General features: G+C 41.9%; 1 protein-coding gene across 5 annotated transcripts in view; it reads right to left on the bottom strand.

The window, feature by feature from the left end:
- Positions 1 to 18,377, bottom strand: part of Kap3 (kinesin associated protein 3) — a 146,583-nt gene that overhangs the window by 12,980 nt on the left and 115,226 nt on the right. For 2 of the 5 annotated variants that reach the window (XM_068360791.1, XM_068360790.1), the window contains exon 16: positions 18,007 to 18,157. The exons of 2 other annotated variants lie outside the window; for them this stretch is intronic. In XM_068360791.1, coding sequence (XP_068216892.1) covers positions 18,022 to 18,157 — 136 coding nt within the window. In that variant the 3' untranslated portion in view covers positions 18,007 to 18,021. Of the gene's footprint in view, positions 1 to 718; positions 810 to 18,006; positions 18,158 to 18,377 lie in introns of those variants that run through there. One more of the 5 variants, XM_068360792.1, reaches the window with a different exon arrangement.

The following is an 18,377-nucleotide window of genomic DNA, read 5'->3' on the forward strand; positions in this document are numbered from 1 at the left end:
GTGATGGTTTTTATTCTTAAAACTTCATGTCTCATTTCGTCTATAGGGGAAATAATCATCATCAGATTCTATGTTTACTTTAGTAGCACAGAAAAAAGAATATGGTCCAGATTCTTGACATAAGTGCTGAGAGGAAACGATGCAAGCATCTTTCTTATCTATGAAATTACCATTCTAACCTAAAACCTATCACATAAAAAAATCACATGAATGTGTCCCAAAATTAAAGGTCAAAGGTTTTTCTTTAAAGGACAGTATTCACAAGGATATGATGAGGTTGACACACTAGGTCAAGTTTGATGGCTGGTTAAAGAAAAACGTTGCCACAAACCTAGAGTCTAACCGAGTTGTTAACCAACAGCAAATTAACAGAGCTCAAGCAGGAACTAACAGCACAACATGAATATTCCTGGTAAAAATATTAAAAGCTACTAAGGTGCTAGGCATGTAGAATCTGGCATCCACTCACAGTTTGTGGGTGTCACCAACCATAAGAAAGAAGATAATCCTAGCACCTAGGTATTATGATAAGAAGTTGGAGGATAAGATGCAATTTGTTTGGAGTACTAAGTTTTATAACCTTGCCAAACTCTTCCTACAGCCATCCCTCTGTTTCTACGTCCTCTTCTGATGCTCATCCAGACTCCCCGTCAATTGTTTTACCTCTCAGTTTTGTCCTTAGCCCTAAGGAAGAGCTTCCTCTTCACCATAGTCCTTCAAGAGAGCTTCCTTTTCACCAGTCCCCATATGATCTGAATTTCCCATTAACCCCAGTTCTTCCCACTCTCTTAGTCATGGAGCAGGTTTCTCTGGACAATGCAAATTGGATTGGACATGGATCATGCCTAGTATAAAATATTTGTTTGTATTTCTTTTATAGACCTGGGGTACATAGCAAGAGAATTGAAATTACATTCTCATCTCATATGCCTACCTTTATTTTGCATATATGATGACAGCTTCAGTAAAGTCGCAGGGTAGACCGAGATCAAACTGGAACTCAACCCTACTTTCCCCATGAATACTTTGAGCTATTTAAATCATATTTTTGAATTTTTTGGCACATCTATGTTTTATATAATATCATAAATAATTCAAAAGATATTAAATCCCATTTGACTAAAAATACATGCTGCTGGATGCCATCAACTCGAGAGCATTTTATTTTATCCCTAAAAATTCCAGTTTACCTGGTAGTTTTTCCCTCTAACTGATCACGATAGTACACATTTCAGTTGTGTAACTTGGGTCATATGTACCCTTCTTTATTCCTTATTAAGATTATTAAAAATAAGTAAAATGATATTTTAATTATAAAATAAATTTTTGAATATACTTACCCGGTGAATATATAATAGCTGCTGCTCCAGCGGCTCGACAGAAAACACACACAAAAACTCGCGAGCGATCGCTATGAAGGTTGCGGGTGTGCCCACCAGCGCCAACTATCGGCCAGATACCGCATATACATGTAAACAGACCCAATTTTTCTCATCCCGCTGGGTCTCTATCGGGGAGGAAGGGGGGGCCTTTAATTTATATATTCACCGGGTAAGTATATTCAAAAATTTATTTTATAATTAAAATATCATTTTTAAATATTTAACTTAGCCGGTGAATATATAATAGCTGATTCACACCCATGGTGGTGGGTAGAGACCAGAGTTAATTAAGTTTACAGCGTATATGCTTGGAGTTTTTGACAGTTATATCATAACAAAACCCAAATATATAAAGGTACCTGGTAAGGAAGTTGACTTAGACGATTACTTTGCCTTATTAGTCTGTCTTCCTCACGAAGCCCAGCGATCCTTTTAGGATGCTGAAAGACTCCCAGGAGCTGAAGTATTAAGGGCTGCAACCCATACAACAGGACCTCATCAAAACCCCTAATCTGGGCGCTCTCAAGAAATGACTTTGACCACCCGCCAAATCAACCAGGATGCGAAAGGCTTCTTAGCCTTCCGTACAACCCAAAAAACAATATCAAAAACATTTCAAGAGACAGATTAAAAAGGATATTGGAATTAGGGTAATGTAGTGGTAGAACCCTCACCCACTACTGCACTCGCTGCAACGAATGGACCCAGTGTGTAGCAGTCCTCGTAAAGAGTCTGGACATCTTTTAAGTAAAATGACGCGAACACTGACTTGCTTCTCCAAAAAGTCGCGTCCATAATACTTTGCAGAGATTTATTTTGCTTGAAGGCCACGGAGGTTGCTATAGCTCTAACTTCGTGCGTCTTAACCTTAAGCAAACATCGGTCTTTCTCATTCAAGTGAGAATGAGCTTCTCGTATTAAAAATCTGATAAAATATGACAAAGCATTCTTTGACATAGGCAATGATGGTTTCTTAACTGAGCACCATAATGCCTCAGATTTACCTCGTAATGACTTAGTACGAGCTAAATAGAACTTAAGAGCTCTAACAGGACATAATACTCTTTCCAGTTCGTTGCCTACGATCTCTGATAAGCAAGGAATATCAAAAGATTTAGGCCAAGGACGAGAAGGCAGTTCATTTTTGGCCAGGAAACCAAGTTGAAGTGAACAAGTGGCTTTTTCTGTAGAAAAGCCGATGTTCTTACTGAAGGCATGAAGTTCACTGACCCTTTTAGCCGAAGCCAAGCACACTAGGAAAAGTGTCTTGAGGGTGAGATCCTTCAGGGAGGCTGAATGTAATGGCTCAAACCTGTCTGACATGAGGAACCTTAGGACCACGTCTAAGTTCCATCCAGGAGTTGCCAAACGACGTTCCTTAGAGGTCACGAAAGACTTAAGGAGATCTTGGAGATCTTTATTGTTGGAAAGATCTAAGCCTCTATGTCGAAAGATCGAAGCCAACATGCTCCTGTAGCCCTTAATCGTGGGAGCTGAAAGGGAGCGAACCTTTCTCAGATGTAAAAGAAAATCTGCGATTTGGGCTACAGAGGTACTGGACGAGGACACAGATGCTGACTTGCACCAGTCTCGAAAGACTTCCCACTTCGACTGGTATACTCTAATGGTAGAAGCTCTCCTCGCTCTTGCAATCGCACTGGCTGCCTCCTTCGAAAAGCCTCGAGCTCTTGAGAGTCTTTCGATAGTCTGAAGGAAGTCAGACGAAGAGCGGGGAGGCTTTGATGGACATTCTTTACGTGGGGCTGACGTAACAGATCTACCCTTAGAGGAAGACTTCTTGGAAAGTCTACCAGCCATTGAAGTACCTCGGTGAACCACTCTCTCGCGGGCCAGAGGGTAGCAACCAACGTCAACCTTGTCCCTTCGTGAGAGGCGAACTTCTGCAGTACCTTGTTGACTATCTTGAATGGTGGGAATGCATATAAGTCCAGAAGAGACCAATCCAGTAGAAACGCGTCTATGTGGATTGCTTCTGTATCTAGGACTGGAGAGCAATAGATTGGTAACCATTTGGTCAACGAGGAGGCAAAGAGGTCTATGGTGGGTTGACCCCAAGTAGCCCAAAGACTCTTGCCCACGTCCTTGTGGAGGGTCCATTCCGTGGGTATCACCTGACCCCTCCGACTGAGACAGTCTGCCAAGACGTTCAAGTCCCCCTGGATGAATCTCGTCAACAGGGAGATGCCTCAATTTCTTGACCATAAGAGAAGGTCCCTTGCGATCTCGAGCAGCATGAAGGAGTGTGTGCCTCCTTGCTTGGAGATGTACGCCAAAGCTGTGGTGTTGTCTAAGTTGACCTCTACCACTTAGTTTCGAAGAAGCTTTCGAATATCATCAAGGCCAAGTGGACTGCTAATAGTTCCTTGCCGTTGATGTGCATGCTCTTCTGACTTGAGGTCCACAGACCCGAGCATTCCCGACCGTCCAGGATCGCACCCCAACCCAAATCCGACGCGTCTGAGAACAACGCGTGGTTTGGGTTCTTGACTGCTAGGGATAGTCCCTCTCTCAGACTGATATTGCTGTCCCACCATTTCAGGCATGCCTTTACTGGTTCGGAGACTGGGAATGATGCCGTCTCTAACGTCTTGTCCTAGTTCCCGTGAGAGGCTAGATGGAACCGGAGAGGCAGAAGGTGTAGTCTCCCTAGTGAGACAAACTGCTCCAGGGATGAGAGAGTCCCTATGAGACTGTTCCAACTCCTGACTGAACAAACGTTTTCTTTTCAGCATTAGTTGGACTTCGAGCAGGGCTTGTTCTACTCGGTGGCAGACGGAAAAGCCCAAAAAAACTGGACTGCGAATCTCCATCCCCAAATATAGAATAATCTGGGATGGGATCAGTTGGGACTTTTAGGTTGACCAAAAGTCCCAACTCCCTGGCCAGACTCAACGTCCAATGTAGATCCTGCAGACAGAGAAGACTGGACGATGCTCTGAGAAGCCAGTCGTCCAAATACAGGGAGGCTCGGATCTCCGATAGATGGAGGGATTTTGCCACATTCCTCATGAGCCTCGTAAACACGAGAGGAGCAGGACTGAGGCCAAAGCACAGGGCTCAAAACTGGTACCCCACATTACTGTAAACAAACCTCAGAAACGGTTGGGAATCCGGGTGTATAGGAATGTGGAAGTATGCCTCCTGAAGGTCGAGAGAGACCATCCAGTCGCCTTCCATTAATGCTGTCAAGACAGCCTGGTAGACTTCATCATGAAGTTTGTCTTGACAATGAACACATTGAGCGCACTTGCCTCTTACGTACTCCTGCAGTGAACATGGCTGCCAGATCATTGGAGCCATCCCTGAGGGACTTGTTCCTGCAGAGAACGTGGCTGTCAGATCATGGAACCATCCCTGAAAGCCTTGTTTATGCATGACATAATTGTACAGCAAAACTTCAAACGCTCGAAAAAACTCCTAACAGGAGATGGTCTAGCTCTGAAGTCGACCATAAAATCTTGGAGCGTCTCATGGCCAGGCGCCAGGGAGAGTCTATGAGGTTTGAGAAGTCTATCTGGGCAGAGGCAGGAACTCCCAAGCCGAGAACTTCTCCCGTGTCATATCAGACTCTCGCTCTATAAGCCAGCTTAAAAGTAGGGAAAGCAAAGGCTGTCTCCCCCAAACTCCTCCTGGTGATAAACCAGTCGCCTAGCAAACGTAAAGCTCTCTTAGAAGAGCGAGAGAGCACTAGCTTATAAAACAACGGCTTCGAAGTAGCTAGGCCTAGTGTAAACTCTGACGTTTAGGCGAACGAGGAGCAGCAGTTACAAAAAGATCCGGACAAAGATCCTTAAAAATCAGCATGATTTATTTAAAGTCCATAGAGGGCTGAGCAGCTTTAGGCTCCTCTCCGTCTGACAGAGTCCTCAAGGGAATATCAGTAGGAGGGGGAACAGCAACTTCCTCATCTGAAGGAACCTTGTCCGACAAAAGCCGAGTCTCAAGCAAGGGAGAGACCTGCCGTGGTGGCAATGCTTGACAAGCAGAGTCCACACGCAAAGGAGCAACAGTAGCAGTCAAGGACGCTATGTCATGTAACTGCTTAAAGGACTGAACAGCAACAACCAACAGGTGCGGGAGGACGCTCGACGTCAACTCGAGACTGCCTTGACTGCCTAGACTGAGCAGTCAAAACAACTCTTGACTGCGGTGCTTGACGCTCAACGTCAAAACAAGTCAACTTCGCTGGTTGGCGAACGTCCTGAACGTCAACAAGAGCATGCGGCAGCGGCTGAAACGTCCACAAGCGGCTGAAAGTCAACACTGGACTGCATCGAGTGAGGCTCTACAAAACGTGACAGACGTGACTTTGTAACGTCAACTTCAACAGGACGTAGCAAAGGTTCGTTTGGGCGGCTGACGGCCAGGATCTCGATCAGCTAAGCGGCGGGGATCATCGTGAACCTGCTCAGCAGAATAGTCCTCCATAAGAGAGGCAAGCTTATTCTAAATGTCTTGCCGTACAACCCATTTAGGATCAACGGGAATGGTTGCGGTAAGAGACGAGGGTAACGTCTGTGACTGCAAAACCTTGCCTACAAAAAGACTCTCGGAGCCTGTTACGCTTTTGTTTAGGCGGCGAGCAGTCTTCCGATGACTGCATAGGGTCAGAGCTGTCCTAATAGTTAAAACCAGGACGCTGGACCTGTCCTGAAAGGACTGACTTTCGCTTAAAGGGCCTCGAAACCTTGTTCCACGGTTTCTTATGCGAAAAGCCTTCGGATGACGAGGAGAAATCGTCTCGCTCGTCTTATGGTAGGGGCGGTGTTGATGAGACACGCCTGAAACCATAGAGGGAACGTCTGTTCGCTGATCAAGTCCTCTCGAACCCATAAGTCGTACGACATTACTTCTCCCCTGGGCTTGGGAGCTTGCAAGAGGTCTCGGACTAGGCGAACGACAGGCACGAACAGACGAACCCTCGGACGCAACACTGATAACACTTTGCGCAATTATCACTTTATCACTACGATTTTCTGTTTTGCACTTATTTCACTGAAATCGAATTTTTTAACAATTCACATTAGGTATGAATAAAACTGATTTCTACCTGAAGCACGCAATTCTACCCTCATCAAAAGGTTATAATTGCGAAATCAGTCGTATAATGTAAGCACATTAAAACAAGCAAAAAACAGTAAACATATTTTAAGATAAAAAGATCAGTGGCTGGGAAGGAGACTAAACACTAGTTCATTCAAAACTACGTTTTCAATCTCTCACCGTACAGTGCCTTGGGACGAGAATAAAAACTAAAAACGTTTTATCCTTTCTCCCCGTACAGAGACTAGGGACGAGAGTAAAAAACTGACTCGAGAATAACGTTACTCGCTTGGGACGAGAATAAAGATCGGAACGTTCTCTCTCCTCTCTCTCTCTCCGTCTCTCTCTCTCTCTCTCTCTCTCTCTCTCTCTCTCTCTCTCTCTCTCTCTCTCTCTCTCTCTGATTTCGCACCGAAGAGAAGAGCCCACTTACCTTTCGTCAATAAACAGGTTATTTGACCAAAGGAAAAAAAAAAACTGAAAGGTTTTTCAATTAAAAAGTTCCTTTAAAATAGTATTTAAAACATTTAAGCTTTGAAAGAAGAATGAGCAAAACGTCAGAATCGATTTACTCTTTCTGCAAAGTGAAACCATGATACTCTCTCTCTCTATCGTAACGATAGAGCGCAAACTGCGTAGCATAAATAAACTAAACGTTAGTTCATCTTTGAAACAGTACGAAGACTATTCAAAGAAAATCTTTCATAAAATATCTACTAAAAAATATTCATTTAATAAGTTTTAAATCATTTGCTCTGTAAAAGTTATTTACGATTGAAAGGGCTCAACGTTGTTTAACTTCAGTTTCCAAGTTAGGACCGCCTACTCTCAGGAAAGGTTGCATATAAACAAATCATTAAAATTTATCTTGATGTTTATTATAAATGGAAAGCTAATCGAAGAGGCCTAATAAAGGCGGTTGAGATATAAAATATATAGAGGAAAATCTATAATTAATTTATAACGTGATAAGATAATTGCTAAAAGCCTAAAACACACTTCCGTACTAAGGGAAGGGTCGGCCATTTAAAAGTCAAAGAAAGTCCAAAAAACAATCCAAAGTCATCAAAAATTAAATCTATCCAAAAACGAGTTCAAGATTTAAGTTGAAGATAAAACACCTGCACTGCGAAAGCTCAAACCAAAAGGAAGTACTTCACCAAATATGTTGAGAAAACTCCAGGTTATACAGCGAGTATTGATACGTCTTGTCGTTAAGGCCGACAGAGAAAAAATTGGGTCTGTTTACATGTATATGCGGTATCTGGCCGATAGTTGGCGCTGGTGGGCACACCCGCAACCTTCATAGCGATCGCTCGCGAGTTTTTGTGTGTGTTTTCTGTCGAGCCGCTGGAGCAGCAGCTATTATATATTCACCGGCTAAGTTAAATATTTAAAAACAAATATTTTCTATGGACCTCACCTAAGGATCATCAGGCTTCATTCTTGAAGCTAGTAAAATGTCAATGTCTATCTTAAACATTTAAAATTTCTTACTTTATTTCAGTGTATTGGCTGTGTCGATCTAGTGTAGTATAATATTTATATGGAGGAGTATGGCAATAAAAACACGGCAAGATAACTAGGGGACACCATTTCAGTCTTCCTGTTGTAGCTATTCCAGTTAGATATGTATTTCAATCTATGAATCCAGATTGTGGCTTTTGAGATTAGAAGTGTTCTTTAGCTTTAGATGAATCGGGGATGTCTTAGTCTCTCTTTGATAGATTTTCTTCCATTAAATTTTCAAGGAGTTTGATAAAGATCCTCATTCAATTTGTGTCCCCTGTCAAGGAAAGTACTGTGCTTTAGACATTTATTGTTCTCTATTAACTTACAGTCCCTCTTATGAAAGAATATGTTCAGCTTATGGATAAAGATAGAAGAAAAAAAAAAAAGTGTCTTTTAGTTAAAGAGAGAATCCAGAGAAAACTAAGCTTGTGGATTATGGTGGGAATGATGATATTGCTCAGGCTATTACCGAGCTCTTGGGGGTTGGTAGTAGTGAGGTTTTTAAACCTTTTATTTAGTTTGCTATATTCAAACAATCTGAAAAGGCTAAATTTAGTCTTCTAACTAGTCCAGTTCCTAACCCTAGGCAAACTCATTATATTTTACCTAATGGATCGAGTGTACCAGTTTGTAAGGATTCTGATGTTACCTGGTGTATTATAATCAATAGCTTGATCATGAGCCTTGGTCTCTCAAATCACTTTAGATCCTTTTATTGCTAAAATATCACTTTTCAACCCTCGGGTCAGCTCTTTACCACCATAGAATTGTGAAATAAAAGAAATAAAATACCATGATGGTATTCTGGATCCTAATACAGTATGGACAAGTTTACGACCACCCTCAAGATGATGGAGATTTTTTGCTCCCTGGATCCAGATCCACTACCAAGGTGGATGTCATGTTACAGGACTGGTCAAATTTGGACCTGTATCCTTTTTCTCCAATCTCAATGATTCAGGTGGTGAAAAGCAAGTTCAGTGGTAGGTGTTTTTTTATAAGGGCAGGTCAAGGAATGTTTCTGGACAAGGACTAGTTTGGATAATATTAAAAAATCTTTGCGTTTCCTGCTTGACGGGAGGAAATTATTAATTTTGATTTCCAAGTTTCTTGCTTTATATCATTCTGAGGCATTTTAAATTGGATTCATCCACCTCGAGTATTATAGCAGACGTACTCGGTCCTTTTAATCAAGAAACTTCCAGTTTTCAGTTCTTTTTATTGGAACTTAGATTCAAGTACTATTATAGTACCTAAAGAGCCCTAGCTTTGAGACTTTGGAAAGTCTTTCTTTTAAGGATCCTATGACCAATACCCTTTGTGTTAGCATTGGCTTCAATTAAATATATTAATGCTCTAGTATAATAGTATTGAAAGTGTGTACTGTATTGGGGGATCAGTACTGATTAAACTTCTTAAAATGTAATTATAGTTTAGTATTTCTTTTCTTAATGAGTTACTCAATGTTGGGTGCTGTGGTAGCTATATTGAAGTTCTAGAGTAAAGTATTGAAAGTGTGTATTATAGGGAAATTAGTATTCATTAAATACCTTTATATTTGTATTAATTTCTACGCAATGGAAATTTAGTTTTAAAATTTTCTCAATCTTAATTTGGTTATTACCATTGGGCTTATGTTTATTGGAGCAGTCTCAGGTAATTGCTGCAAGTCTATAGGCTATGGCAATAAGATTAATTACCCTTCCATTCACAAACCCACCTGCATTATTGTGTGGGATCCAGCAATATATTTGAATCTCATAGAAGTAAACAAAATTTTAATTATAAAAACTTATTATCTCTAAATTCACCTCAAGTTCATTTTATGCCTCCAACCAACCCACAGATTAGCTGTGTAAAGAGGCTATAGAACACATTTTTCCTTTTTAGACTGAAATTGCATCCCCTAATTGACTTGCCCAAGCACTCTTATTGCCACGAACCACCATATAAGCAAAATACTACTCTAAAGGGGTTTGGCTTTTAGAGAAACAAAAAGGAAAATAATTTTTTTTTAGGATAGATGTCAACATTTAGCTAGCTTCAAGAAGGAACCCAGATGAATGCCACAGAGTATAGAAATAATTTGTTATAAAAATTCTGTTACTTTAAAAGTTCACACAGGTTTCCCTGTCTTTTGTATACAGGTCATAGAACTTTCAGATAAATATAAGTAATTATAGTCATAAAATATAACTTAATCTTTATGGATGTCTCAAAGTCTTGGTGAAAGAGGACTAAACAGTCCCAATAACATTTAAATAGGCAATGGTTCTGAAAAGCAATAAGGTTACAATGCCACATGAATACCAGTACCTATTCTGCAGAGACAAAACCTATCCAAGTTAGTATGTATCACACAGTATTTGATACCAGATGCCATACCACTGGATTCTCATAACACTAATGGAGAATCTATAAGATTCTTATTTACCTGGCCCACAAAATTCTTAATAGTAAATACAAAAAAAAATTCCTGATTCTCAAAATTTCCTTAATGTAAAGTTTTCCATGCATAAACACACATAATGAGTTTACAGTAAGACTCACCTGTTAATACATGCAACAATAACAGTTTAAATTTTATACAGTGGTGTTGCACAAAAATTTTCTACAACTAAATGGACAAGAAACTCACAACTAAACTAAAATAAAAAGAAACAACAAAAATTATTTCATACAACAGTATGTAGGCCACAGTCATTCTCTTTTGATATTCTTAAAATCTCAGTCAGCAACCTAGACGACTTATGGCAGTTACTCTAAATCATTTCCAGGTTACATATTATGTAGGAAGACTGCAGTAAAAGATCAAAACAATGAATGACACTGTTACTGTCCCTTCAGTCAACTATATTTCACTTTCTTTAACTCCCAAACTGCAATCCTAACAAAAAAGGGTAGTCTCAATAAAGCTCTTAATATACCCATGTGCACCACATCAGTCCTTGCCAGTTTCCACAGGAAGACGCAAGCTATTTCAAGATCATTTTATATATTGTCCCCTGCTAGAGAATGAAGTGTTCAACTCATTATTTATCTCTTTAAACAAATTCTTACCTAAGGCATTATTGATGCCACATACTTCCCAAAGATAGTGTATACACTAGTACTCTATTCATTCCTAACAACCACTTTACTTCCTTCCAACACAAATAGACACTCCTCTCTAAAGACTACGTATATTTAGTATTAAGCTCTCATACTAGAAACGTAAACTAAAAAAATACTATACTGTACACTGAAGACGCTCAAAAATATTACTATGAACGTAATAGAACCTGCTCTTAAGTGAACAAACCTGTGTATTTTGAGCAAGACTTATGTAACCATAAAGCCCTAATAGCTCTGTCATAAACATATTAAGGTGAAGAAAATGAACTTACTACGGAGTACAGGTACCTCATTTTGCCTATTGGGTTTCTATCACAGAATTTGCATCCTTTACTGCATATCTTAAGCAAATTTCAAATTGACTCAAAATAGTAATAACATTGGAGAAATGTTATTTTGATAATAAAATAAATTTTTGAATATACTTACCCGGTGATTATATAGCTGCAACTCTGTTGCCCGACAGACAACTCTACGGTAAAAACTCGCCAGCGATCGCTACACAGGTTGCGGGTGTGCCCAACAGCGCCATCTGTCGTCCAGATACCCAGTACTCAATGTAAACAAAGACTCAATTTTCTCCTCGTCCCACTGCGTCTCTATTGGGGAGGAAGGGAGGGTCCTTTAATTTATAATCACCAGGTAAGTATATTCAAAAATTTATTTTATTATCAAAATAACATTTTTCAATATTTAACTTAGCCGGTGATTATATAGCTGATTCACACCTAGGGGGGTGGGTAGAGACCAGCAATATATGTTTACACTTTTATGAGCTAAGAGTTTTTATTTCATTTTAGAAGTTATCAAAATAACAAAAACAAAATAAATAGGTACCTGGTAAGGAAGTCGACTTGAACAATTACTCTGCCTTTTAAGTACGTCTTCCTTACGGAGCCTCGCGATCCTCTTAGGATGCTGATCGACCCCTAGGATCTGAAGTATCAAGGGTTGCAACCCATACAACGGGACCTCATCAAAACCCCTAATCTAGGCGCTCTCAAGAAATGACTTTGACCACCCGCCAAATCAACCAGGATGCGAAAGGCTTCTTAGCCTTCCGGACAACCCAAAAAACAACAATAAAAACATTTCAAGAGAAAGATTAAAAGGGTATGGAATTAGGGAATTGTAGTGGTTGAGCCCTCACCCACTACTGCACTCGCTGCTACGAATGGTCCCAGTGTGTAGCAGTTCTTGTAAAGAGACTGGACATCTTTCAAGTAAAATGACGCGAACACTGACTTGCTTCTCCAATAGGTTGCGTCCATTATACTTTGCAGAGATATATTTTGCTTAAAGGCCACGGAAGTTGTTACAGCTCTAACTTCGTGCGTCTTCACCTTAAGCAAAGTTCGGTCTTCCTCACTCAGATGTGAATGAGCTTCTTGTATTAACAATCTGATAAAGACTGACCAAGCATTCTTTGACAAAGGCAAGGATTGTTTCTTAACTGAACACCATAAAGCTTCAGATTGGCCTTGTAAAGGTTTAGTACGCTTTAAATAGAACTTAAGAGCTCTAACAGGGCATAAGACTCTTTCTAGTTCATTGCCTACGATCTCCGATAAGCTGGGGATATCGAAAGATTTAGGCCAAGGCCGAGAAGGCAGCTCATTTTTGGCTAGAAAACCAAGTTGTAGCGAACAAGTGGCTTTTTCTGACGAAAATCCTATGTTCTTGCTGAAGGATTGAATCTCACTGACTCTTTTAGCCGAGGCTAAGCATACCAGGAAAAGAGTCTTAAGAGTGAGATCTTTCAGGGAGGCTGATTGTAACGGCTCCAACCTGTCTGACATGAAGAATCTTAGTACCACGTCTAAATTCCATCCAGGGGTAGCCAAACGACGCTCCTTGGTGGTCTCAAAAGACTTAAGGAGGTCTTGCAGATCTTTATGTTTGGAAAGATCTAAGCCTCTATGCCGGAAGACCGATGCCAACATGCTTCTGTAGCCCTTGATAGTGGGAGCTGAAAGGGATCGTCCTTTTCTCAGGTATAAGAGAAAAACAGCTATTTGAGCTACAGAGGTACTGGTCGAGGATACAGAAACTGACTTGCACCAGTCTCGGAAGACTTCCCACTTCGATTGGTAGACTCTAATGGAAGAAGCTCTCCTTGCTCTAGCAATCGCACTGGCTGCTTCCTTCGAAAAGCCTCTAGCTCTCGAGAGTCTTTCGATAGTCTGAAGGCAGTCAGACGAAGAGCGTGGAGGCTTTGGAGTACCTTCTTTACGTGTGGCTGACGTAGAAGGTCTACCCTTAGAGGAAGACTACTGGGAACGTCTACTAACCATCGAAGTATCTCGGTGAACCATTCTCTCGCGGGCCAGAGGGAAGCAACTAACGTCAACCTTGTCCCTTCGTGAGAGGCGAACTTCTGCAGTACCTTGTTGACAATCTTGAACGGTGGGAATGCGTAGAGATCCAGATGTGACCAATCTAGGAGGAAAGCATCTATATGTATTGCTGCTGGGTCCGGGACTGGAGAGTAATAGATTGGAAGCCTCTTGGTCAGCGAGGTTGCAAAGAGATCTATGGATGGTTTTACCCCAAGTGGCCCAAAGTCTCTTGCACACATCCTTGTGGAGGGTCCATTCCGTTGGAATTACTTGCCCTTTCCGACTGAGACAATCTGCTATGACGTTCAAGTCGCCTTGGATGAACCTCGTTACTAGGGAGATGTCTTGACCTTTTGACCAGATGAGCAGGTCCCTTGCGATCTCGTACAACGTCAGTGAGTGGGTACCTCCTTGTTTGGAGATGTACGCCAAGGCCGTGGTGATGTCCGAGTTAACTTCCACCACTTTGCCTCGGAGAGACTTGAAGCTTTTCAAGGCCAGATGTACTGCCAACAGCTCCTTGCAGTTGATATGCATGCTCCTCTGACTCGAGTTCCACAGTCCTGAGCATTCCCGACCGTCTAGTGTCGCGCCCCAGCCCACGTCCGATGCGTCCGAGAAGAGAACATGGTTGGGAGTCTGAACAGCCAGGGGAAGACCCTCTCTTAGGTTGATATTGTCCTTCCACCAAGTCAGACAAGACTTTATCTTTTCGGAAACCGGGATCGAGACCGCTTCTAGCGTCTTGTCCTTTTTCCAGTGAAAAGCTAGATGGTATTGAAGAGGACGGAGGTGTAGTCTTCCTAGTGACACAAATTGTTCCACGGATGACAGCGTCCCTACCAGACTCATCCACAGCCTGACTGAGCAGCGTTCCTTCTTCAGCATCTTCTGGATGGATAGCAGGGCTTGATCTATTCTGGGGGCTGATCGTCTTGTTGTTCAGCAACGTCCTCATCAGAGGGTTCCTCATCCGAAAACTGATGAGGAAACGGCAACGGAGTGGGCAACGTCTGGCTCGCTGAGTCCGGTCGCACTGGTGGATGCGTGACGGAGCCGGACGCAACATCATGGAACTGCTGCACAGTCTGTGAACTGTCAACAACCATGGGTGCGCGAGGAAGCACAGCGTCAACCCGAGACTGTCTAGACCGTCTGGGTTGTGCAGTCAACACCCTACCGGGTTGCTGAGGTTGACGCACTGCGTCAAAACAAGTCACCTCTGCTGGTTGTTGAACGTCCTGAACGTCAACAACCACCTCCGAGCGTCGCTAAACGTCAACGTGCGGCTGGCAACCCACACTGGGTCGCATCGGTGGAGGAACCACCTCAACTGGCAGACGCGAGTAGGTTACCTCAGCATCAACAGGGCGCACAACCGACCGGTTGGAAGGTTGTTGGCCAGAAGGTTCGGTAGCAACCTTCTCCGCATTAAAGTCCTTTATCAAGGACGCAAGCTTGGACTGCATGTCTTGCAGCAAAGCCCATTTAGGGTCTACGGGAGCAGGTGTGGCAACAGACGGGGTTAGCGACTGAGGCGGTACCGCTTACCATCCCTGAAAGCCTTGTTATGCATGACATAATTGTACAGCAAAACTTCAAAGGCTCGAAAACAGCTGTGAAGTTGACCTGTAAACAACTTGGAGCGTCTCCTGGCCAGGCGCCAGGGAGTGTCTACGAGAATTGAGAAGTCTATCTGGGCAGAGGCATGAACTCCCAAGCCGAGAACTTCTCTCGTGTCATATCAGACTCTCGCTCTATAAACCAGTTTAAAAGAAGGGAAAGCAAAGGCTGTGTCCCCCAAACTCCTCCTGGTGAAAAACCAGTCGCCTAGCCAACGTAAAGCTCTCTAGGAGAGCGAGAGAGCACTAGCTTAAAAACAACGGCTTCGAAGTAGCTAGGCCTAGTGTAAGCTCTGACGTTTAGGCGAACGAGGAGCAGCAGTTACAAAAAGATCCGGACAAAGATCCTTAAAGAAATCATCATGATTTAATTAAAGTCCATAGGAGGCTAAGCAGCTTTAGGCTCCTCTCCGTCTGACAGAGTCCTCAAGGGAATATCAGTAGGAGGGGGAACAGCAACTTCCTCATCTACAGGAACCTTGTCCGATAAAAGCTGAGTCTCAAGCAAGGGAGAGACCTACCGTGGTGGCAATGCTTTACAAGCAGAGTCCACACTCACTGGTGCATTAGTAGCGGACCAGAACGCAACGTCATGTAACTGCTTGACAGTCTGTGAACTGTCAATAACTGAACTGTCAACCACAACAGGTGCGTGAGGACGCACAGCGTCCACTCGAGACTGCTTTGACTGCCTAGACTGAGCAGTCAAAACAACTCTAGAATGCGGAGGTTGACGCACAGCGTCAAAACAAGTCAACTCCGATTGTTAGTGAACGTCTTGAACGTCAACAGGAGCATCAGCAAGTGGCCTAACGTCCAAATGCGGCTGAAAAACCACACGAGACCGCATCGAGTGTGGTTCTAAACAACCTGACTGACGTGACTAAGCTACGCCAACGTCAACAGTAAGCACAAAGGAACGTTAGGTTGGCTGAAAGCCAGGATATCGATGAGATAAACGGCTAGACTCAACGGACTAATAGGCAGAATAGTCTTCCATAAGGGAGGCAAGCATATACTGCATGTCTTGCCATACAACCCATTAAGGATCAACGGAAATGGTTGTGGTAAGAGACGAGGGTAACGTCTGTGACCGCAACACTTTGCCAACAAAAAAAGACTCGGAGTCTGTGTTACGCTTTTCTTAGGCGGCGAGCAGTTATCCGATGACTGCATAGGGTCAGAGCTGTCCTAATGGTTGTAACCAGGACGCTGGACCTGTCCTGAAAGGACTGACTTTCGCTTAAGGGCTTCGAAACCTTGTGACAGGTTTCTTATGCGAAAAGCCTTCGGATGACGAGGAGAAACAACGTCTCTCTCGTCTTATGGTAGGGGAGATCTTGGTAAGATACACCCGATACCATAGAGGGAAAACGTCTGTTCGTTGATCAAGGCCTCTCGAACCCATAAGTCGTTTGACATTACTTCTCCCCTGGGCTTGGGAGCATGCAAGAGGTCCCGGACTAGGTGAACGACAGGCACGAACAGACGAACCCTCGGACGCAACACTGTAACACTTTGCGCATATCACTTTATCACTTCGATTTTCTGTTTTGCACTTATTTCACTGAAATCGAAACTTTTACTGATTTCTACCTGAAACACGCAATTCTACCCTTCATTAAAAGGTAGTAATTGCGAAATCAGTCGTATAATGCAAGCTCATTAATACCAGCAAAAAACAGAAAACATATTTTAAGATAAAAAAATCAGTGGCTGGGAAAGAGACTAAACACTAGTTCATATAACTACGTTTTCAATCTCTCACCGCACATAGCCTGGGGACGAGAATAAAAAACTAAAAACGTTTTATCCTTCCTCCCCGTACAGCGACTAGGGACGAGAGTAACTCGAGAACAACGTTACCCGCTTGAACGGAACGTTTTCTCTCCTCTCTCTCCCTCCGTCTCTATCTCTCTCTCTCTTTCTCTCTTGATTTCGCACCTAAGAGAAGAGCCCAATTATATTTCGTCAAAAAAAACATGTTATTTGACTAAAGGAAAAAACTGAAAGGTTTTTCAAATAAAAAGTTCCTTTAAAATAGAATTTAAAACATTTAAGCTAAGAAAGAATGAACAAAACGTCAGAATCGATTTACTCTTACTGCAAAGTGAAACCGTGATACACTCTCTCTCTATCGTAACGATAGAGCGCATGTTGAACGTCCTGAACGTCAACAACTGCGTAGCATAAATAAACTAAACGTTAGTTCATCTTTGAAAACAGTACGAAGACTATCAAAGAAATTCTTTCATAAAATATTACATTTAAAAAGTTTTAAATCCTTAGCTCTTTAAAAGCTAATACGATATAAAGGGCTCAACGTTGATTAACTTCGGTTTCCAAGTTAGGACCGCCTACTCTCAGGAAAGGTCTATATAAACAAAACATTAAAATTATTTTTATATGTTTATAATAAATGGAAAGTTAATCGAAGAGGCCTAATAAAGGCGGAGAGATATAAAATATATAGAGGAAAATCTATAACGTGATAAGATAATACTAAAAGCCTAAACACACTTCCGTCAAAGGGAAGGGTCGGCCATTTAAAAGTGAAAGAAAGTCCATACTCTCTTTGTCACCATAATTAAATCTATCCAAAACGAGTTCAAGATTTAAGATGAAGATAAAACACCTGCATAGCGAAAGCTCAAAACTAGAATAAAGTACTTCACCAATTAGTTGTGAAAAAAAACTCCAGTTTAGCAAACAGCAAGTAAGTACGTCTTGTCGATAGCTCGACAGAGAGAAAATTGAGTCTTTGTTTACATTGAGTACTGGGTATCTGGACGACAGATGGCGCTGTTGGGCACACCCGCAACCTGTGTAGCGATCGCTGGCGAGTTTTTACCGTAGAGTTGTCTGTCGGGCAACAGAGTTGCAGCTATATAATCACCGGCTAAGTTAAATATTGAAAAACAAAGGCTCAGTGTATTTACATATAAATTAATTGTCAGTGTTAAATACTAATGCAGTGAGACAAAATCTCTAAGCATGACACACTATTAATGTGCTGTGCAATGTTATTCTTAGGTTATTCAACCTTAAGCTACTTACAGACAAGGAGTCTACACTTAGGGCACTACTACGATCAGTCCTCTTTCTCCCACCAAACCACATATCACTAAAGTACAGGAAAATATGATGATGAAAATGTTTTACTGTAAACCCAGTGTACAGAATCTTTAATACATACACAGTACTACATGATGATTGATTTAAACATATAGAGGCTTTTCCTACATTTAAAACACTGTATACTGTACTACAAATATTGCATTATTAAAATTTCAAAAAATAAACATGCTGCTGCTTCTCTTTTTTTTTCAAATAATTAGCTACAG

Source organism: Palaemon carinicauda, chromosome 37 (assembly GCF_036898095.1).
Source record: "Palaemon carinicauda isolate YSFRI2023 chromosome 37, ASM3689809v2, whole genome shotgun sequence".
Lineage (NCBI taxonomy): Eukaryota > Metazoa > Arthropoda > Malacostraca > Decapoda > Palaemonidae > Palaemon > Palaemon carinicauda.